We start from the raw sequence: 24,234 nt of genomic DNA on the forward strand, positions 1-24,234 counted from the left end.
AACTTCATCCTTCAATCCTGACTATAACAAGAGGAATTACTTCTGTAGAACAGCAGAAGACATCTGATCACAGTCCCCAGCAGTATGAGTACACTGCCATCTTGTCTTTGGCAATGGAGAGGGCTTAAGAAGGGCCTGTTCCATCCATCCATCCCTGACATTCCTGTCCCATGTTACAGTCCACTGTCCTCTGAGATTCGCTGATTTGCCTGTCCAAGGGGCATAGACTGAACTGCTTTACTAAAATAATCTAGTTAAAACCTAGCCTATTTTTCTCAAGAATTTCTTACACTAGTTGTGCATTGAGAGAAATTAAGTAAATGAAGCTACCTTTCAGTCCTGGGAGATGGCAGTTTAATACTAGTGAGTTTGGTGTGGGGGTTGATTGTTTTCTTTTAATCTGGAAGATTCATCATTACTATAATATGGCCAGATGTTTAACATGGAAGAACTAAGACCAGATACTATAAATACATTTGGAAAACTGAGAACAACCTAAGCTCTTAGGATGATCTGGGGCTGGTGGTGGATTCTGCAGCGAGACGAGCCTTCTCCAAAAGATCTCCTCAAATTTATTCAGGAATTAATTTGGAGAAATTCTATGGCCACATTACATAGTGAGTTAGACTAAATGATCACAGTGGATCTTAGGGCTTAGTGACCCATGAATATATTACTGCTGTAATCCCCTACACATATTCAGTAGAGGGCTTGAAACTTGGTGAATAAAGGGATTAAGTTTGCAAGGCTACACCATTGTTATCTCTCTAGTCCATTTTTTGTTGTTGTTCTTCCTTCATGCTAAAGAGACACCACAACACAGGGCAGCACCAAAACTGAGATTTTGTGTTGACTTGTTGATTTTCAGGCTTTTGGCACACTGTGTGTATGCACGAACATGCAAATATACCTAGGAATTAGATATCAAGGGGATGTTGCAAAACTTGCAAAACAGTAATGTTTCCTTCATAGATGCTTTTAAAATAGTTAGGTAAAAACAGAGTTCAACCGAATTTTGGCGCTTCTCTAACATTTACACTTAATGTTGTACTAAAAATCCCAGACACATCATCCAAAGTGATGTAAATCTGAGGGGAGCTTCCTCAAAGGTCAAACCTGAAATCAGAACCATAATCGAGTTTTTTAGGATTCTTCTGTCTGGTAAAGGAAGGAAGGATGGGCCCATTAGAGATTATGGGGCAAATTTCCTGTGAAATGTGTTGGAATACACTTGTCCTCATACTGTCCAAATCTAAAGCGTCTGAAAAGTGAGATCCATCAGATGGATTTCATCACATCCTCCAGTGCCAGTGAATGTAATACAGTTAAAAAAAAAAAAAAAAAAAAGGGAAATATATATCAGAGGTTACTGACAAATCATCTGATGACTTAAAAGTTTTCAAAGGAAGGATTCCAATAAATATAAATGCCTCTATAGTACTTAAATGCACCTTTTCCTATTACTGTCTAGAGTCTCTGGCAGACTACTTCAGGTAAGAGCAAATCCTGCAGGGTTGGTCCTATCCTTTCCCCTTAGCAGCCCTCACTTGATCTTCTCTTTATGACACAGAAACACTTGGAGATCTCTGCAGTTGGAAGAGGATATTGTTTGTTACATTCTGCATATGAGGCATGGCAATACTGTCATCATTTCAATGTAGCAGGGCAAACTAAACCAAAAAAATCAAGTCCCATCTTATATTCAGCAACAGCAGGACTGTATAACCACTTCCACGTCTGCATTTTAGGAAAGGGCAAATTAAGTTCCATTTTAAACTCCCATATTTCCCTATGTGTTATCAAAAAGTTAACCAAAGATACATTTTTTTTATCCTGTCAGTTTATAGGTACATAAATAAAACATTTTGAAGGGCATGCATGTGTGTTTAGGTGTGTGGTACCCCAGGTACATCTTCAAGTCGAGCCAAGTGATCCCTGGAAGCAGCTAGTTTCATAAATTCTGACAGACCCACTGGGACTGATTATTGTCCAAGTATTTTAATCCACACTTGAACTTAAGGGGGTGGGCAATGGAAAAGTAATTACTCTCATTAAAATAAACTTATTAGACAGGACAGATAGAGTCCTCTTGTTAATAGATAGGGTGTTAACAGATAGACTGTTCCTCTTCTTAATGGGTTACTATTCAAGCTCAGGTCTTGGTGGCCCTGGAAGTAGAGCAGAGGCCTCAGGACATGTATTCTTCAAAACCTGGCAGGTAACCAGATGGTTACAAGCCTTCTCCATATTTATAATTAAACACATTTCAACTGAGTGCAAAGAAACATGCTGTTCTCCATTTGCATATGTGGCTATTTTAAGTCATATTTTAAAATATCTTGTCTATTTAAATTTCAAGAACAAATTAAATACAGATTTATTCAAAACCCTGTATAAGGAGAACCAAAGCAAGCACCTTGGTCTCGATACAGCATATTATGAAAACAGAACTACGCCTTGATACCCAGACAGGAAAGTTTATTTTGGCATCAGAAGTCTCCACTGCACAATAAAGGTATGAGATCAAGGAAACAAGGAGTGTATATTTAAAACATCTAACAAAGTGGAAGAGATTCTGCACCATGTATGCAGCCATGTCACCTACTCAAAGTAAAAAAAGTGTTGTAACTACTACTACTTATAATGTCAGAAGTTAATAAAGCACTTTACAAATAATTTCATTATTCTTTTTTTTGTTGCTGGGGAAATTCAGGTAGCAAGAAGGGACACCACTTGTTCAAGGTCATCAATAAGCAAATTTTATAGCAAAGGACTGAGCACAAAGCACCTGAATTCCTTCCCAGCGCTTCATTACCCCAGAAATACATGAACTACTAGTACATAGCGTACTTCAGTTTAAAGTTTTGATAGGGTTGTTTAGCAAATACTTGAATTTTAGAAGATGCAGATCAAACTCATATTCATACTCTATAATGCAAACACATATAATAAGAAGGTGGCAATCAAATATTTTTCTTCCCTTTGTATACACTGCTTGTAAGCATGAATCATGCTATCCGATGATCAAGATAAGTGAGTTTAACTGTTAAGACTGCCTACATCTTGATCCCTTGATAACATGTCTCTGAATTATTAGGCAGAATTACTACATTCTTTTTGTGAGTTTGATTCTTTTAAATCACCACTATCAAGGACAATATTCTCAGCACTTGTTGTTTGCTGTTCCTTTTTCTTCAGGTCTACACCCATGCAGAATTTTGAAAAGGGCAACCTGTGGGAAAGTTGTTATTTTCTCTCCTTCAGCCCCAGATATGCTAGGAAATCATTGCATTTGATCATTTCCTTACTCATTAACTTAGCATTAGATTTACTGAAGGCAAATCTTCTGGGTGCAATTCAGGAAAAGAAAAAAAACAACAAACCCCAAAGCCTATGAACTCATTCATTAAATTCCTCTTCCTCCCCACAAGAGATATTATTTTCCTTCCCACACTTCCTGACACCCATACACTTCTTAAGGCACACCAACCTGCTCTATTACTCTGAGCCATCAACATGCACCACCAGTTCAGTGCTGAGTACAGCCACCACACTGCACCCTACTAGCAGCAGCCTCTTTTTAAGTGGATTGCCTTCCCACGGGGTTGTTTCACAGCAGCAACAGACCAGGGAGATGGAAAGATGGGCACAGCAAAAGCCAGAAGGCATTGGTATTGCAGGGACCGAGCAAAGTGAAAGACAGTCCAGGGAAAGGAGAAAGACTGGCAAGCCCTAGGAGTGGTCCATGGCAGTTAAGCCTCAGGCACCGCAGGGTTTCCCCTACTGCTGCTGCTTTGGCCTCCTCTGTCCTGAAGTGCACAATTTTCCGTGTAAATGCTCTAGCACATGGAGTTGACCTCTTCATTGTGTTGTCACCTGACGCACTGGAAATTAACTGAACATTTTCAAGTTGACTTATTCCAACTTTAAGTAAAACTCATAGCAGAATCCAAGGACCCCTGTGACAGGGAACTGGGCACTAGGGACTTCTCCTGACTCTTAAATTTCGACTCCCCCAAGACAGAGAAGTAAATTCTGTATTTTTCTCAGTGTTGTTTCAATTTGGTCTTTGACCTCCAAACATCCAAAAGCATCTTCTAAACCCCCAATTCTGTGCAAGTACAGAGACTGGGATTTCAGATAAAACAATTTTGGCTATGGTATGAAATGTGGGGCTACACATGCAATACCAAACAAACTCAATTTAGTGGTCTGCTTAGGCTCATGCTCCACTTTAACCACAGAGGTAGACTATGTAAAGTCAGACTTGAATTTCTGATCCCCTTGAACCTGTTAACAGAAACCAGCACGTGAAAAGTTGCTGAGACATAAGGGAAATAACTGCCGCTGCCAAGCCAAAGGACCAACATGGTGATTTACCTTTCAGTGTGACCCAGTACTGCTTCCACTTTCGACGTGTGACGAGCTCCAGCTTCTTCTCCTTCTGCAAGGTCACCAGCGGTTTGAAGAACAGCCACCCTGCCTTTCGCACCACTCCTTGCTCCTTCTCGTACAGCAAATCCAGCTGCTCTAAGGAGCTGAGGGACTCGCCGCTAGAGTCCTCTGTTTCTGATGAGGTCTCTGTGTTCTCCAGGTTTGTCCTGCTCATCTCCAGCTCCCGCATGAAGTTTTCATAAATGTTCTGCCTCAGAGCATCACTGCTGACTGCGTTGGTGGACTCACTTCTCTGGGACAGGATATGGCTGGAGCCAGGTGACCACAGCAAAGCAGAGAATTGCGACGACGCTAGCGTGTCCGTGGTGACGTTGTCCGTTCTGCTGTCAAAGTATTCACTCCCTTCTTTACATTTTGGCTCCTGCACAAAAAAAAAAAAAAAAAAAAAAAAGGAAGTCACCAGCAATCAGTCACCAGAACCACGATGAAGAGACACACCTCATTTGGCATTTAAATTTGTTTCGTGTTTCACCATGAACAGTTCCTTCATCAAGGGCCACATCTTTTCACCATTACATAGTAGGCTTTGCCTTGGCAGCCACTGACACCATCAGTGACACCAGTCAGGGTTTTCTCAGCAAAATCCCATTAAGCTCAATTAAGTCTGTGAACTTTGGTAACTCAGAGACCTGCAAGTAATCTCAAAATTCACTAGTAACTACTGGGGCTTCTACTGTCTGAAACCTGATGTACTCCAGGAGACAGTTATATCCTCTGGCTGAAACCCAGGCATCACTGCTTACATGCCGTCTGTTTGAGTACAAGCTGGAATAGTGTCACGAGAACTTACTTTATTTTTACAAGGTTTTCAGAACTTCCATGACACTCCATTTGCGCAAGGCAGCTACATCTAACTACAGGACAGCCAGGCTGATTTTATTTCAGGTTTCTATTTGTGATATAAACTGTGCTTAACCAACACAAAAAAAAGGTCAAAACTTGAGAACATTTTAATCTTGTTAGCATTGACCAATTGACAAAAATCTAATCTAACAGAATATATGATTTTAAAAAAAGGACAAGACATACTTGCTGACTGGCACAAATCCAGTCTCCAGACTGCAGAGGTGTGCATTTCCTGACTTGCTGGAAACACCCCGGGAGCTTGACTATCTCTTCAAACACCGAACAGCATGCCACAACTTCATTCCTTGTATTAAAAGAGCTGGCCAACATTATTTGAAATACTCAGGCCTGATGGCATTTCACGTTTAACTTTAACTTTGCCTTGTGATATGGATGCTAACATAGGCTTATTTCTTACCTACTGCTTGTCAACCTTGTTAACAAATTTGGCCTTTTCTTTCTTAAGGCTTTCCCAATAATGTGCTGACTGCTTCCAACTCTCCCAGGCTCCAGTGATGGTCGTACATTTTCATAGTACACCACACTGAGCCCTCTGGACTAACTTCACTGTCAAGAACCACACCATACAGCATAAGAAGCCATTCATTGTCTTCTCAAATTAAGTGTTAGTGATAATGTTGAAAAGTAACCAAGATTTAATAGCATACAACAAAAAAAAAAAACCCTGCTGCCTGTTACAGTAAAGAAAATTTGAGAGTGTCGCTTGAAAAGTATGAAGGAAGAGAAAAGATGACTGTAAACAATCCAAGAAGTGAAGCTATTACTCTCAGTAATAATAAAGCTATTATACTTTCCTTTCAAGTTTAGACTGCCTCTCTAGAAGCATGTATTTGCTCACAGTCTTCTGTACAAAGATAAAGTAAATAAACTTTGGTCTCCCATGAGCTGCTCTTTCCAGCAGCTTTGAAAGCAACTACTTTTTTGTTCCTTTGCTTCCTACTTGATGCTCTTCAAAACTGCAGCGGAAAAGCTGTGCTGTGTTTTCACAGCATCATGAACTCCAGCATACAGCCAAAAGCAACAATGGGATCACATGCCCTCCCAAACGTCACCAGACAAGCCACTTCTCAAGCAGCAGGACACTGCTAGCCGTGGCCTCACAAAAGCCAGTTCCAACTTAAATTGATGCTCTCTTATGCTATGTTGAAGTTTTAGGCTGCCTTTTCACAGAATCACACAGAATCACAAGGTTAGAAAGGACCCATTGGATCATCGAGTCCAACCATTCCTAACACTCCCTAAACCATGTCCCTCAGCACTTCATCCACCCGTTCCTTAAACACCTCCAGGGAAGGCGACTCGACCACCTCCCTGGGCAGCCTGTTCCAGTGCCCGATGACTCTTACTGTGAAGAATTTTTTTTCTGATATCCAACCTGAACCTCCCCTGACGGAGCTTCAGGCCATTCCCTCTTGTCCTGTCCCCTGTCACTTGGGAGAAGAGGCCGGCTCCCTCCTCTCCACAACCTCCTTTCAGGTAGTTGTAGAGAGTAATAAGGTCTCCCCTCAGCCTCCTCTTCTCCAGGCTAAACAACCCCAGCTCTCTCAGCCGCTCCTCGTAAGACTTGTTCTCCAGCCCCTTCACCAGCTTCGTTGCTCTTCTCTGGACACACTCCAGAGCCTCAACATCCTTCTTGTGGTGAGGGGTCCAGAACTGAACACAGTATTCGAGGTGCAGTCTCACCAGTGCCGAGTACAGAGGGAGAATCACCTCCCTGGACCTACTGGTGACCCCATTTCTGATACAAGCCAAGATGCCATTGGCCTGCTTGGCCACCTGGGCACACTGCTGGCTCATGTTCAGTCGGCTGTCAACCAGCACCCCCAGGTCCTTCTCTTCCGTGCAGCTCTCCAGCCATTCTTCCCCTAGTCTGTAGCGCTGCATAGGGTTGTTGTGGCCCAAGTGCAGGACCCGGCATTTGGTCTTGTTAAACCTCATGCCGTTGGTCTCGGCCCAGCAGTCCAGCCTGTTCAGATCCCTTTGCGGAGCCTCCCTACCCTCCAGCAGATCCACACTTCCTCCCAGCTTAGTGTTATCTGCATTTTCAGATCACTGAGTCTAGCAACAAAGATCCAGTTTTCCTAGTCATGAAGCATCTTCTTCAAATCTTATTGCAGAGTTTTAATCAGCATTTTCTAAGAGTAACTCCTTAGGCATCAACAGTTTTGCTTGTTATATGGTACAAGGAGGGAAAGGCAGCAAGGGGTGAGGAGGGGGAGGCAGGGAAACACGTGTAATGTGCTTATGCCCACAAAGCCACCATACAACATGGATCATGCAACTGTGCCAGCCATCTGTAGTTTGGTGGGAAACTGAAAGCTTACTCCACCATCTTTTTATTTACTGTCACTGTACACGTGTGTCAAAATCCTGTACTGTAATTGTTTGACTATTCTCCAGAAACTGCCAGGGTCCTCTAGAAAACATTAATATACAGTTTATTACAAACATGTGTTTCTTGCAGTCCCAAAGCACTCATAAGAAAAACAACAGATGCATACATAAGAGTCTGCTGTGAAGGACCACTACAGGAACAACAAGCATTGAAGTTCAGGGTGAGATACAATTTGTTCATGTACAGCCACTAACCAAATCCTACATTATCTCCATGCCCACAGAAAGGGTAGAAACGAGGAAGTACCAGAGTAGTGTAAATGGACACAGGATCCAAAATTAATACAGACACTTCACCATCACATCATCACTTGTATTTTATTTTTTTTAAAAGAACAGAATTGACAATGTCAAACAGTCTCTGCTGGTCTTCAGGGAGGTTTGTCACTGTTAGCAGTATCAGTTTGCTGCTGAAGAGCTCTGACCCAAATTACTGCTGCTGGTAGTTTCCCCACCAGATGACTTTCTGCCCATTTTCTCTCTGTTGCACCTAGTGATGATGGAAAACTACAACTGTTTCTGCTCAGCTGCAGTAAGCAGTTCCATCAGTGTCTAGATATACCCTGGAATAGTTACAGATAATGGAAAAGACAAAGTGGCTAACTAAGACATCAAAGTGATAGGTATAATAATTAGTGCAGGAAACAATGCGGCCTGCTAAATTCATTAGGACTCAGCCTGACAGTAGAATCTAATACTAATTTTCAAGCCAAATAAAGAGGTTGTCTCAGTGTAATTTTCTTTTAAATCCTCTTTATACAGCGCTTTAGGGTTCTGGCTTATAAAATCAGGAAATTTCAGAAATTATTCTGATAAAGAGGTTATTTACTTCATTGAAATACCTATCTGCAGTAGCTGTTTCTGGTGGCTGGATTTTCATTTTACACAGTATTTACTCATTTTTTCCACGTTATACTGTTGCACACTGATTTTACACCACCACCTCTAGGAACGTCTGCATGTGCAACAAGCCTGCCTAAAACCTTGTCCACAAGTCTCACACTCATCACATATACCTCTCTGCTCTTCCCCAGTGCCATTTCAGCAAGATTTAACCTAAAAGATGCATCGAGGGAGGTAGCAGTGATGCATGGAGGGGACACATTAGGACACCTTCCTGCTGGATCATGGCACAGAATGACTGCAAGTCTTGACACGAGACACTTATCAGAAAGGCAAACTCAATTCCAGGATATACCAGATCAAGTACCAGATCAAGTTAGACATAAGGAAACATCCAAGTCACTGGACGGAACACAGCCAAAGCCTCCTCTGGAATATCCTATACCCAAATCTGTTTATGGATGATTTAAAAACAGGTGCAGAGGAAGGGTGCCAGAATGAAAAGCAAACAGATTTCCTACCTTAAGACAGGAGACCAAAGAAAGTCTGTATAGCCACACAAATGTGGGCTGACAGACATTTTTCTCTCTAAACAGAATCATGATGGGGAAGGATAGCTAATGTAGCAGACAATACTAGCAACAGAACAAACTGGTCAGGACTACATTTACTCTGCAAATTAGCAAGCATCAGAGTAAAAGGGTTTAGAAACAGCCTTCAAGCTGTGGAAAAGTCCACCTGATTTTAAGCTGCAATTTGTTCATGAAAGGGATTAAATTCCACTGCCTTTTTAATGGCAAGGGACTGCCCTCAATATCTCAAGACTGTGCCTCCTGGTCCTGCGTCCCCATGAAGCAGGAGGCTTCCCTGACTTGCTTCAGTTGGGGCAGCCAGGTGGACCAATCCGCCGAGCTTGGACTTAGGCCTACTTATAGGGAAATATTCCAGCTTTCACCCACGTTCAGCCCAAGTGACTCACCATCAACTATTAGTAATGTACTGAGAAAAGGACACGTTATTCAGAGCAAGGCACAAAAGCTTCAATCACCATAATGAACAGTCCTACAATCAGGGACTAACCATCTGATATATCATAACCGCACATGGTACTTCTGCCTTTTTAAGCCAAAGGAGCTGGTGAGAGTATAGTTGTTACCAAATTGCAACACGGCAACTCACAGAAGAGACAGCAGGTTATTCAAAGTGTGCAAGGTAGAAAGGATCTGACCAAGCCTCACAAGAAAGGCAAAATCAAAAAGCAGTCTTATCCTTCCTGTCACCGGATACTTGTCTGATAAAAATCAATGACTAACAATTTCCTATGCCTTTTTCTAAGAATACACAATTTTTGGAGTTAGGGCTGATTTCCTTCTACCAGAATAACATTCCAACTCCATGCAATCTCACCAGCTAAACTTCCTTGCTGTGTCTGAAGTCAGTTCACTGCACAGTGAATTCAAAACAGCTATGAGTGGTGCATCACAAATACCATTCTGAAAATGTCATAACTAAGTAACACACAGTAACAGTCTGGGATGCAGAGACTGTAGTAAAGCCTGGCTGTAACATCCAGAATAGCTACAGATGTTGAAAACAGTGAAGGTACTGAGACTCTTCACCAATTCCATTTTTTTCCTGCCTCCTTCTCTTTCACAGTTGGCTAAGATGAAAACACAATATCTGATAAAATACACGAGCACCAATTCACAGAAGAAGTGATCCAAATAAACTGCTTTCATTTTCATTTTCCCAGTTCTGTACCCTTTACCTAAGGATTTATGCTGTCAAACCTTGCTCTGACCTGATTTCTGAGCCTAAAGGTCCATTAGAGGTTTACAGTGCAATGACAGACCCCTCATAAGCACAATACCTGACCAAATTTCCAACACAGGAGACAGTATTTGTTCAACGTGCTACAGAAAGCATGCGTTATGGGGTTCCCATCACTCTCTAGTCACTTCTGAAGTGGCCAGCACCCCAGTGTTGCTGACAGGGAGCAGATCCTTCATGAAGAGAAGTACAGTGACTGTTCCTGTGTGAAATGCTATGGAAGATTAAAAAAAAAAAAAATATCAAAACTAAAACCACCCTCTGCTCTCCATCTCAGCTCGTGAACTCACACACAGAGGTCCAGGCACAGTCTGGCATTTAAAGAGGAGCCTATAGCTACAGATAAGAATTTCATTCCTGACCACAGGCATTCTAAATTCCTATTAATGGATTAGTCTTAGAGCCTTCTAAAGAAACATCCTTTCCCTCTCTCTCATCCTCCTCCCTTCTCCTTCTTCACACCACCATCTCCTGGCCAGCCAGATCGCAACTCAAGCATTTCCATCTGGCAAACTAAACTGACATGCAGGAAGGAGGAGGGTGCTCCATATAATGCTTTCATAGCAGGCAGAGGCAGAACCAGCAGCTTTGGTCAATATTCTACAGTTGCTTGCCTTCCTAGAGATACACCAAAAAACCCAGAATGAATGAGGAAGCCAATAATACAAATACGGAATAACTGCAAAGGTGTTTATAACATTCTGCTTCTACTGCTCGTTCCTCACTCTCTCGGTAATGTATGCTGGTTCATAGTATATATGGTATCTAAGTTATTATTTTCATAGTTGAAATAAAGAGAAAGCTTAAAAAGTCCAAGTCATTTTGTAAGTAATGCATTGATTTCAAAAGCTAATTTACTGAGAGATTAGAATGCAGAGACTGTTGTTAGCTAAGAAGGTGACAAAATGTAACGGGAAAACTTATACACATTATTACATGTCTCTTTTTGCTGTTGACATTTCAGACAGCTCCAGGGATGAAATACTTCTCAGAATTCCACAAAGTACCAAATGAGATTAGCAAGTAATTATCCCACAACAAAGACAAACATGATGTAATCACTACATTTATAAGAGGAATCTACAAACCAACTTTTAGGCATTTAGGCTGGGCTTTGTACATACCTGCAGCTTCCGTTTCTTCCTCGAGAGACTTCCTGTCCAGTCACTGATGCGTCGCATTCGGTTTTTTAATGTATCCTTCTTGGATGCATCTTCACTGAGAGGCTTGGACTTCCTGCATGGGAGTGTGTAGGAGGAATAATGTGCAGGACTTCCCTGCTCTACTCTGGACGGAACATCAATGTCTGAGGCAAAAGAGACGCGGTTGCTTAGGCTACCATGAGTGTCAATATACTCATCAGACAGCCTGATCCGAGGTGGACGGGTGCTTTCCAAATTTGTATCCTTATAGAGATCTCGGAGTGAGGAAAGAGATGAACTTTGATTGAAGGACTTTTTGTTGTCACTTGCTGGGAAATCAGCATGAATGCTTGTATCTGGAGTGCTCCTGGTCAAATATGGACCTTCCAGCTCATTGATATCCCCAGCATTTCCCCAGAGAGAGTCATACCATGAAGACTCAGAGCTGAGGGAGCTTCCTTTACTAGATCGAAGCCTTGAATCAGTTGGTGACAGACGATGGCTTGAAGAACAGTCTGCGCTGGAGTTCCTCCTGACATCAAGTAGGTCATTCGGCTTAGAATCCAAGGCAAGTGAATACCTCAGCAACTGAACAGGCCCGCTGGACTCCTCAGTCGGTAACTTACTGTTGCTGCTGTTGTGGAACTCGACTCTCAAGCAACCATCCAGCTTCCCAAGTGTTTTAATGAGAACTTTCGGACTTCTCCTGTCCTCTGACGGGGAGGTTGATGCAAGACTTTCATTCTTTCCATAGCAGTTTAAAATGTGTCCATTGGATTCTTGAGAGGCAGCATGATTACTTTCATCTTGAAGGCCAATGTAGTGAAAACCATTCTCGGGCAAAAACACTGCATTATTTCCTCGGCAGCAGTCCACTGAGGTGATTGTCCTGTGCTTGCCATGGGCATTGCTTTTAGAAACCTTCACCACAGTGTCACCAAGTCTAGAGGAATAAGGTTGACTACTCTTGAAGTGTGAAAGGCAGCTTCTGGCAAGGGACCTTGATTTGTAGTTTGAGCTGCTACTGGTATGACCCCATCCATGCATAGAGCAAGACTTTTCATCTTTAGCATGAATGCTGCGAATTTTCAGAGAGCAAGGCTTCTGCTTGGCACCAGCTGTAGCAGCAGCATGATTTTTTGATCCCTGAAGACTGTATTGGCTTTCTGAATTCCCCATTTTCCACTAAATTAAGAAGAGTTTCATTAGAAACAACTACTAGAAGACAGAGTGAAAAGTAACGGAACATTTTTACCCTCTACACAGGAAAGTGCTTCTTTACAAAATTATATGAAACAATTGTTTCAAAAAAAAGGCATTAAATAGCCATTTACAACATTAAATTCATAACTGAACTTATTTTAGGGGGATGCTAGGAAAATCTATTCTCTGTATGGTTCATTACCCCTCTATTATAAAGCTGGAATCTAGCTTCATTGAAATCATGTCAGCACCTTTCTCCACCCACACCCTTGGCAACATCCTTTTCTTATAACTTATAAAATCTCTGGCTCCTGAGAACAACAGCATAATGAAAGGGAGACAGCAAGATAATCATAAGTTAGATGTAAAGTGAACTGTATTTTCAGAGAAATCCCTCTGCCAGGAGACAAGCCCACTGCAGTTGCAGCTTGACTGGTTTCTGTGCAACCAAGTGTTGCCTCAATAAAGTATTCAGCAAACCCCAACTCTGTGTTTAAATGGAGTCAATCCAGGATAAAGGGGGAAAAAAAAAAAACCACACCAAAAAGAAATGAAAAATAATTTGGTTAGCGAATAGCCTCATCTTCCATTACAGCACAAAACTGCATTATGTTCGTTGATCACGGCACAGTTTGATAGTTCCCTTAGTAAAATGCTCTTCGGTTTCATACTGAATTCACAGGGAATAGTGCACAATGGAGCAACCCAACTGCCCCACTGAGATGATGGAAGACTTTGGGCTTACATAAAGTACAACTTGAAGTAAAATGATCATTCTGTTCTTTTTGCTACTTGGACTGGATCTCCACTGTTTGTAATTTACAGAAACAACATCAAAGCATTTTTTCTATCACACTTTCCTTCTTTACACATTGAATCTGTCGTGTCTCAGACTATCACTCTTAGAGGAATATACTGCAGTCTCATTAAAATTTTGTCAAAATAAGCCATTGTGAAAACAGAATCTTATGTTCTAGAGTTTGTACATATCTTAACATCCCTACTTCTACCTCTTACCACTTCTACATGAAAAACATAGTACAAACCAAAGAGCATACCTGCAGGATCACTCTTAAACACGGGCACAGTTAGCAGTTAGCATGCTCTGCATTGTCTTCATGGTCAGCCGCTACAGTTGCTAAAACCAGGATGGAGTTGCACGTAGCCTTCCTAGAAAACACCAAAAAGACAAAAAGCGTTCTTAGTCAAATAGAACTTACACTTTACTCCAGTTGTAAGCAAAATGATTTAAACAAACAAACAAAAAACCCAAAACACATAGAGATTACAAATGGAGAAGAGAGGTTTGGTTAAGGGGATTCCTGGACTTCAGACACACATTTTCATAAACATACTTTAAAAACTGTCAATAAATTAATATTGCCACTTTTTGTGTAAGCGGTTTGTTTTCTAATTCTGTAGTTCTCCCCTCATCGACAAGTTAAGGCAAACTTCGAGCCCCCTCCAGTTTGCACTTCAGAAGAACAATTACAGATAGCAGGACTGTGCCGTGATGCCTAACAATCTGGACCAAACCCATCCGGGTAATGTCCTGCAGCATCTGTTTATCCTTCCCCATGCCTGGATTCCAACTATGACCCTTGCAGTAAAAGGCCACCATGCAACTCACTCACTCACTCACTCACTCACTCACTCACTCACCCACTCCAGCAGCCTCCCTCTTTAGGCTTGTTCAGATTTTAAGTTAATCTGCCATTAAAACAATAAAAACGCAGCACCAAGCACTGCACATGCTCAAAGGTAACAAGACCCAAGTTCTTTTTAACAGTCTCAATATACTGGCTCTTCACTCGGCACGCAAAGGCTGCAACTCAAAACAAAAGGACAGAAGCTGAATCTCACAAAATATATCAGTAGTTTAAGGATTGAAATACTCAGTAGAAGCAGCTGTACAAAATCTTAGGCTCAGTTTTATAACAAATGTTTTAAGTAGAAACCATTTTTAATACACTACTCCCCAAAAGTATTCTTTTCTGCATAAATTCAGTGACTACTTTTCATAATTTTCAATAAAATAATTATTTGAATGTGGAGAGTTTTGCTCTTTTTTACTCATTTTTACTGAGTATAAGAACTTTGAAGATATTTAAAGGAATCTACCGGTAACTTTACCAAAAACAAAGGTAAAGGTTGCAAACTAGAACTAAATATATTCCAAAGAGCAAGCCTAGAGAAAGGTTAGCAAATAAATGATATAAGAGAAATATCCTTTTGGATCACGCTAGAGATGCCATAAACACAAAGAAATTTGATAAAACAGATAAGCTGCAGGTATTTCAACTTGCACTCAAAAAAAAAATATATATCTGTTTAACTTGCTTATTGTCTCTAACAATTTGGATGGTCACTCTTCAGGACAACCTTGCCTTGCAGGTTTGGTTTGCCAGTGCTGCAGGGCTGATAAGAGCACCCATTTTAAAACTCTATACGCAACACTGACTGAACAGAAGACTTACAATTCAAGGTAAACAGAAGAAAACACACAAGCTTCCTAAGCTCCAAGCTGCTGATCAAACTGTGAACTCCCAGCAAAACTGCCTCCCTCCATCCAGGAAGCAACGACCACAAACAAGCAATGAGTTTACATTCAGAATTCTTCATCTGGGAACAGAAACTACATTCAACAAGGCAGCTTTGAAGGGCTTATATCTATTCATAAGGGAACACTGAACCCAATTTGTCTAAAGAAACAGGCAAAAAGACCATCTGGTCTCCATAGTGATTGTGCAATTGTTAGGTAATCCTTTTAACAGAGTGGGTAGCAAGCAAGCTGCTGTCATGAACCTCAAAAGATAGACATTCAATTCGTCAAGGCTTGAGGTGCTGCTACCAGGGTTCATTGTATGTGTCTGATCCAATACACAAGTCACATAAGGGCTGAACGAATAAATTTATGCAGGGGTACAATGTCTACAAAACAGAGTCTTAGTCTGTGGAGAAATCAGACAGCAGTACAACAGAACAGTCAATAAATCCCATAGAAATAGGCCCAAGGGATTTTTCTCAGCATCCCGGCTGTCCAGAAAGCTACAGGAGGCTAAACATTGGCGCATGCTGCGATAACCAATCGGAGCATCTGCAAGCCTGCACAAAGACCATCACCCTGAAAATCAGCTGTGATGCCTTCCTCTTGCCTCACATTTGTGTGAAGTGATTTTCTTTCTGCTACAATGCAGGGTAGGGGGCTGAAGTGGAGCAAGTTGGCTTCCACTCAAAGGAAGCATGACACCAGGGCAGGAAGGTGGCCACGGACATTCACTTCAAACACACATTTGACACTATTTGAACTACAGAAGCACTGGAAATTACAGTACAGAGGACAGAGTTTAGCTTCCCTTATATTTCTCATAGCAACCCTCCACCACAGAAGGCAACATGCTTTTCTCTGTTTCTACACAGAGGAATGAATACTTCTTGTGAGCCCAACCAGTTTGTATGAAACTTTTCTGCAATTATAATCAGTATATTTAGAAACCAGCTCACTGTGCCTTAAGATGACTATTAAGAGTTTATTTGCTTTCAATTATACCCACATTCCCTAAAAAAGAAGTTTTTAATCTTCACCCTGGTTCCCCTTGACACATTCAGAAAACACAGCTATGCAAACATACTAATCCAGGAACCCCATCATCCCCACCACACCCAATAATTAACGCAAATCATAACCCCAGAGCTAAAATCGTATTTCCCCACCTTGGGGCTTCTCCACATAAAGTTCCCCTAGACATTTTTGGCTCTGAAAAACAAACACACATGCTCAGGAGCTGTTCCAGAGAAGCGCCTGCCCCCTATATTCCATCACTAATATCACTGCAGCCAGACTGCTTTATAAGTGAAGAGGGGAAAATGCCTTTCTTAAGTGTGCAGCCCTTGGGACATAAAACCCCCCGTGCAGCGCTACAGGCTTAGGGAAGAATGGCTGGAAAGCTGCCTGGCAGAAAAAGACCTGGGGGTGCTGGTTGACAGGCGACTGAACATAAGCCAGCAGTGTGCCCAGGTGGCCAAGAAGGCCAATGGCATCTTGGCTTGTGTCAGAAACAGCTTGACCAGCAGAACAGAGAAGTGATTCTGCCCCTGTACTCGGCACTGGTGAGGCCGCATCTCAAATACTGTGTTCTGTTCTGGGCCCCTCACCACAAGAAAGACATTGAGGTCCTGGAGCACGTCCAGATAAGAGCAACTAAGCTGGTGAAGGGACTGAAGAACAAATCTTACGAGGAGCGGCTGAGGGAACTGGGGTTGTTTAGCCTGGAGAAGAGGAGGCTGAGGGAAAACCTTATTGCTCTCTACAACTACCTAAAAGGAGGTTACAGAGAGGTGGGTGTTGTTCTCCTCTCCCAAACAATAGGTCATAGGACAAGAGGGAATGGCCTTAAGCTGCACCAAGGGAAGTGTAGATTGGACATCAGGAAAAACTTCTTCACAGAAAGGGGTATCAAGCACTGGAACAGGCTGCCCAGGGAGATAATTGAATCACCATCCCTGGAGGTGTTTAAAATGCAGGTAGATGAGGTGCTTGTGGACATGATTTAGTAGTAGATTGATATGGCTGGAGTTGATCTCAAAGGTCTCTTCCAACCTAATGATTCTATGATAAACATGAGTAGACATATAAGTAGTGCTCTGCAACTGTATGGGTACTTCCCTTCCTAGTCTTAATCTCTCAAAATAAGGGCTTAAAAAGCTTGCCTTGCTAACCATACCGCCAGAAAAAGACGAACAATAACAATAATATCCTGGTACTAGGTTTGTTTATGAGATGTAACAAAGGATTTTTATATTATGAACAGGAGGAAGATTGAATCAAAGGTGACAGGCTCCTGCACTGGACTCAGCTGCTGCAGCAGGAACATAGCCAATTTCACTACTGCCAGCCACTTGCTTCCAATACAGTCACATCAACCAGGCTGAGACTCCCTAAAACTAAAAGTCAGAAAACGGCAAGCTCCAGATTGACAGAAGGCAAGCATAGAGCCATAAGTAGACTGAGTGCTCCAAAACCACAGTTAGCAGCAGACAGTGACTATATACCAATTACAAAAAGGAAAAAGATCGTGGTAGCATCTTCTTAGGGAGGGTCAGCAGACTTCCCTGTCTCAGACTGACAATCTCACCACCCAGGATGTTGTAAGAGCTCAACTAATGTCAGTCCTAGCAATGTGAAGCTTTAGCCTGGATCAAGAAGTTACATGAGACATGAACACATGCACTAATGCTATCTCTCTGATGTATTTTGATGCCTTTATTCCTCTGGATGGCTGGTGACAGTGAATCTTCATTGGCAGATGCATAATAAATAATCTACAATCCACTTAATCTGTGCTGAAGCTTCCCTGAAAATCTACTGATGATGTGCAGCGAAGTTGATTTTCACTTCACTAAACATGGCATCAGTGCAAAAATAACAACAACAAAAAAAAAAAGACAGAAAAGAACCCAGTATGGACTGGTCCAGATGAAGATAACATCATCTCATCAAATTAACACGACTGAAGAAGGACTTATTAAGAAATGCAGGAACTCATGACAGTCTTCAGCATTACCAGAACAATAACTCTTTATGCACAGCAGAAGAGCTTAAGTTTAAAGCTTCCTGTTTTTAATGGGGAAAAAAGGCTTTTAAAGAAGAGCTAGATTAACAGATAGAAAATAAATAAGAGCTAGAGCTAGCTGTCTCACTCCTAAAAAATAAGAGCCTACAACTTTTCAATCTTTAAACTGTGTCCTGGTGTGTGATTGTAAATTTTTTAAGAAGACCTTTCCTTGAGAAAAGGACAGAAAGTTATTCAAGAAAGAAACAAGCTAACAGAGTACTTTATTCCCACTTGCAGCTTAAGCCACAACCATGTGTCACAATCTCTTAAGACTTCCTTCATCAAGAGGAGAATTGTTACCTGCACCATTTTGGTACCTTTTAAGAGGGCATCAGACCAATTCTCGAGTACTTGCCACCAGTCACAGTCCCTCATAGCCATCCACACAAGTATAAATGTTGACTAGAGGAGAAAGGCAGAGTTTCAACTCACTTTGAGGTGATATAAATACTTTTACACAACAGGTAGGGTATATCCTGTCAACTACTCTCTAGTAATGAAGCAAGAGGAGACAATCACATAAGCTTTTTGCAGTGTTTGAAAACCGTATTTCCACAAGGACAGGTAAGGACTCCCAGCTGCAGAGCACGACTGCAGTGGCCACCTCTGACCTGCACAAGAAGTGAGAAGGCAGTGGGGGAGAGCAGGGCAGAGGGAAGAAAGGGCAGCACCAGCGTCTTTACACAGGCGGCTGCTCTGAGTGTGTGGTTCATAAGTGCACCACAGGAGGCTGTCATCGGGATTAGTGGAGCTGGGATAATGGAGAATCTGAAAGTATTTCAGAGCACTAAAAAAATGAAACAGAAACCCTTATTTGTATGAAGTGACCAACTTGTTTTCTTTTAATAGTAGAACTAGTTACAAATGATGCAGGGGAATTTTTACATCAGGAAGAGCTTTTTTTTGCTTTTATTTTGATTTGTTTAATTGACCTGGTAATTCTTTTTTCTTACACTCTCTTTCACCTAATGGTTTAAACACCATTAATTTTGAATTACTTATAAAGTCTTAGAAATTGTATGTAACTATCTTTCAGACACTAATGTGTACATAAGTTTTGCAAAAAAAAATCCATGTGCTGAATTCTTACAAGGATACAGAATTACAGGTTTGAAGTTTTAATTAACTTTTAATCTACTTTGGGTTTTAATATGAAAGGAATACCAAATGCTAGAATACGAACCTGCCCTCCCCTTCCTGCATGTCTATGTATGAATGGATATGCGAAATTAATGAGGTAGGCAGGTCAGCACAACACTGTAGCTGGATTAAATGTGGAGTTTCTTACTGGAAACAATTCACTGTATTTTTTAGAACTACACACTTTGGTCACATGCTTCCATAAATGAGAAGCAGATTTCTTATTCCTGCAATCTCAATCACATTCCTATTACAAAAATATACCATAATAATTATATCGTGGTATTCTTGGCAGGATATTTTGCATTATATACCTCCATATTCAAAGAATGAATAACTAAAACACCACAAGTATGTCTCTTTTTTGAAAAATAGGACTATTTTGCCTTAATAACCCATTTTGAAGCCAAAATTCCTCACTCGCTCATTAATCTTTTCAGAGTTAAAGCCTCCTGTATTAGAAACTGTTTGGTAGCTCACAGATCAAATTAAAACCGGTATTTTTTCTCACAAAAAATAAGTAGTCATTGTGATCCTAGACACTTCTTTTCATGCTATGAATAATGCCTACATTGCATGCAGACTTGTAATTTCACAGTTAAGCAAGAAGGAGACCATCTCCTTTTCCGATTCCTTCTCTTAAAATAACATTAATCCCAACAGGTCTACACTGCATCACAAATATATCTCATCAGACTTGCATATCCCATAGCTGAGACATGATTCCTTCTCTTTTATATAACCCATTCTTCTGGGTCCAAGACATTGGCAGATTAATTAAATTATGCTTTATAGCTTTCAAGTTGGTGCAATATGGAAGGTTGAGTCAAGCCTGAAGAACCTTATCATATTACACCACTGCTGATACACTCTAAATCACCAGGGAGTTAGTTTTCTTTGACAGGAAAAACAAATTTCATCATTTGTAAATGTTATTGAATTTATACACAATAGCTAAAGTGCACATCCATTTAAATAAAAGCCATTAAGCCTGTTAAAAAAAAAAACAGGAATGCCACCTCGCATCTTGGCTTCATGCAATAGCTCCAGTAGTCAAAACGTTGATATGTCAAAGAGTCTATTTCCTTCCCTTGAAGGGGAAATTAACTCAGTGATCTGAAAGGTCTTTTCTTCTCCACCTACTCTGGTTGTAAGCACACTGGCAAGTCTTGATGCAGACTAAGATGGTGTTTTCAAGACCTCTCGAGGCCTGAGGCCTCGGGCAGGGAGGATGATGCACCTGAAAGGAGCCAAGTCGCTCCAGGAAGAGAAGCCCCAGCTCCAACCTTGCTGCCCATTCTGGGCTGTGGCATAAACATCACTTCAGATACCCAGCTTGGGTCTGCAGACTTCCTGCCTGAGCTTAGACAAACTCCTGAAGAGGTCTCTGCCTCAGTCCTCCTTATTTGTCATAACAGGAGGTAGGACCAGGGCCTTCTGGTCAAACTGGGATTCCCAAATACCCAGCAGAAACATCTGCCCCTCACCTCTTTTGTCTGCTTCAGTAGCAACCAGCTCATACTATTAGATATAACCAAAGTCAGCAGACAGCTACAGTGATTCTCTCCCCCACAGAATCAGAATCAAAGAATTAGGGTTGGAAGGGACCTATGGAGATCATCTGCTCCAACCACCCCAAAACACAAACATCCAAAACTGTAAGTGTCAAAATATCAGCTTTTGAGAGGATAGAAGTAAGGTTGGTTTTGGACTAGGATCCAGTTTACAACACCATAACCTGAACAGTCCCATGGACCCTATCAAAAGGAGAAGCAAACAGCAGCAAGGATGAGCCATCCCAAGCTGGAACACCTACCATTCTGCCCCCAAAAGACCCTTTTTGGTGTAACATCTTCCAAGCCTATTGGATTAGCTCTTAATCCTTGGCACCAGAGAAAAACTTCCAGCAGCAACTGCTAGGACAGCATGCTTCAGGCTGAGGGACAGCGGCTGGGATGGCTGCAGAATTCCCTGCCTGCCACCTATTACACAGCCCACTCCACAAGCAGGAGGAGGGACCCACACTGCATTTGGCATAGTCTTTTCTACTTCTCCGTTTACACATTCATAAACACCTGAGGGTGTCAATTCCAAAGTAAATGCTTTCCCACCTTTGGCCCTGGGACTTCCTGAGGAGGATACAGGATCTGGGAGTTAGACACCAGGAATAAACTTGAAACACAGTTCCTTGGAAAATTAAAAGCAGATCTTGATTTTTGGCTGCCAAGAGCCCTACAGCAGTAACATGTCTTAGGGCTTCCTTTCCTGTACCCCTGTAGTACCAGCACGTTACATGTTAAAAGAATAGAAAAGTACACTGAGGATTGGGTTTCCCCCACTAAAAACACTCGCTTTGTAGCTTCACAGCTATAGAGCTCTCTCTTCAGAGGGAGTCCTCTCTTTCACGGTAGGTGGATACCCTTTCCTGTTAAAAGGGATCAGATAAAATTTCCATCCCTTGCCTCTAACCAGTGTTTTGCTATACATTGTATAATGTTACCAAATCACTCACCTTAAAGGGAAAGAAATGCACGATTTACAAGAATGAAGTCACCAGTGTACAAAATTAACTGTGACCACATCAGCAACAAGCATAAACAAAGTAGCAAACTTTGGTAATGTTGCACAAGCAATTAATCACCTACCACTTAAAAAAAAACCCCAAACACGCGGAGGGGAAGTCACTTCTCTATTTCTTGGGCGTTCCCCCTTTTTCATTTTTTTTCTGTGCTACAGAACAGAGCATTTTCATAATTCATGTACAATTATTTCTGTAAAATATACATATTATTAAAAATCTATGTAGAAAGATCAAAACCCGTGCAGGACCTATCTCTCTCAGATGTAGAAGTTCTGGTTTTCCAAATCATCCCAGTTCAGTGGTAGTACTAGTATTGACTGAAACTTTTTCCTCTAACACTTCAGAAACACATAACCCTTGCTTGGGTAGGTTGCCTATTTATTTAAAGTTATTTTAAGTATTACTGAGAATAGACAGAATAATAAAAAAGAAAAGATTCGGGGGAATTATTAACCATACTATATTAAGAGAGTCACTTTAATGTTGCAGAAACTGCAGCACTCTCAAACACACTTTTTCATACTTTGCCTTAAAAAAAAAAATCCAGCTCTGTCACAGCAGAGCTGTAAAATGATCCTAGTGGTGGTTTATTTAGCAATTCAGGCAATTGAGTTTGACAGATGACCACCAAGAACTGTTTTCTGAGGGAAAACCATTCATCTTGGATGCAGCTGGCTATGGCAGAGACAAGACAGGGGCTGCGAGTCCTGGCATGGCAGCAGCCCACTCTGCCCTCTGCTTTCAAAGACTTCCCAAGTCTTTTGCTACTTTTCTCTCACTTCTCCAGGTCTCGCCAACAGCCAGCAAGTGGAGGATCACAGTGTCCCAGCAGTTCTCTTCCTCAGCTCAAGCCATCCCCTTCTCTATTCCCGCTTACCTTCCCAAGGAGCCAGCTTCAGCCTCCTGGCCCCACAGCCACTCCAGCTCTGCTGCGGGGACACGGACATGCAGACACAGAGACTCTCCCTACCCTGGGCACGCCAGGAAACTGTGCCTAACACTTCAAAACGCTCAGCCGTTAGGAACTAAAAACAGACCCTGCGCGAGGCTGGATGTATTTTTGTCTGCAGGCTACACACCCTCCTCCTGTTCAATTTTTTCCATTGGTGGAACAGCATGATGCAGACTTAACCAGAGGGCGGTTTTCCGCAGGCCGCCTGAAACGATTAAGTTGGCCAGCCTGCCACGATGCTGGGCAGCCGCCGGGGAATACGCCGTGACTGGGCTCTTGTCTGACCCCACATTCCTTAGCCGCTGGGCTGCTTCCACAGGAAAGCTGCCGGGAAGGCTGAATGGAGAGAGGCTTGCATGCCTGAAGGTAGCTCCAGGGTCCCTTCTGTTTTGTTGGGGTTTTTTCTTTTCTCCCTTCTGGTATATGGGTTTTTTTTTCCCTTTTGGTCTTTTTTTCCTCACCTTTTTTTTTTTTTTTAATTTGCTAAGAGGGAGTATTTCTAACATATTTATGCAAGACATCCTGACAAAAATGTAACTCCCCAAACCACAGCCGGAATGTTGTAGTCATGAAAACCTGCTCTTAAGAGTGGCTCTCAGTAGCGTTTAACAACTCTGCGCAATGGCATCCCGTAAACCCTGGCATTCTTTTCCTTGCTGCTTTATTTTGCCAGGCTTTTTATACTGTCCTATGGAGAGAACTAGTTGGGTTTTAATAGCTGACCTCAGATAAAACAGGTCTCTTCAGATGCAAATGATATCCCCAAGTTTCAATACACAGAGCTAGGCTGTTAAATCTGTAGTGAGGTGCATGAACAGTTGCTTTATTATCAGAAAAGCTCAACACTTCATTGAATGCAGCAACAGTTGGTGAACAAACTCAGCCAAAAAAACAAAGCATTTATTCAAATATTCTAATAAAACTGTAGGGTCACATTCAAGAGCCAAGCATGAAAATACAGCCAAGTTACACTGCAGATGACGTATTCAATTGAAAATAAGTACAAGAACAGTATAATAGAAATCATTAGTAACCCATAAAAGCTCCAAGACAATATTCATGTCCACAAAAATGAAATAATGATTTGCATAGTAACATGGGAATTGTCACTTAAAAGTGGACCTCTGTTTCTCTGCTGTCCGCTATCCTGTCTCATTACAGAGGCAACTCCAGAATAATTTAGAACAAAATTCTATTTCATCTCCAAAGGCC

The 24,234-nt window shown here is 41.6% G+C and overlaps 1 protein-coding gene across 1 annotated transcript in view; it reads right to left on the minus strand.

Annotated features, from left to right (window-relative positions):
- Positions 1-24,234, minus strand: part of TIAM2 (TIAM Rac1 associated GEF 2) — a 178,487-nt gene that overhangs the window by 78,663 nt on the left and 75,590 nt on the right. Inside the window, exons 3-5 of the mRNA XM_054062017.1 lie at positions 13,793-13,904; positions 11,514-12,716; positions 4,381-4,816 (exon numbers count right to left, since the gene is read on the minus strand). Of these exons, the coding sequence (XP_053917992.1) occupies positions 4,381-4,816; positions 11,514-12,710 (1,633 nt within the window). The 5' untranslated portion in view covers positions 12,711-12,716; positions 13,793-13,904. The remainder of the gene's footprint in view (positions 1-4,380; positions 4,817-11,513; positions 12,717-13,792; positions 13,905-24,234) is intronic.

The sequence above is a fragment of the Cuculus canorus genome, chromosome 3 (assembly GCF_017976375.1).
Source record: "Cuculus canorus isolate bCucCan1 chromosome 3, bCucCan1.pri, whole genome shotgun sequence".
Lineage (NCBI taxonomy): Eukaryota > Metazoa > Chordata > Aves > Cuculiformes > Cuculidae > Cuculus > Cuculus canorus.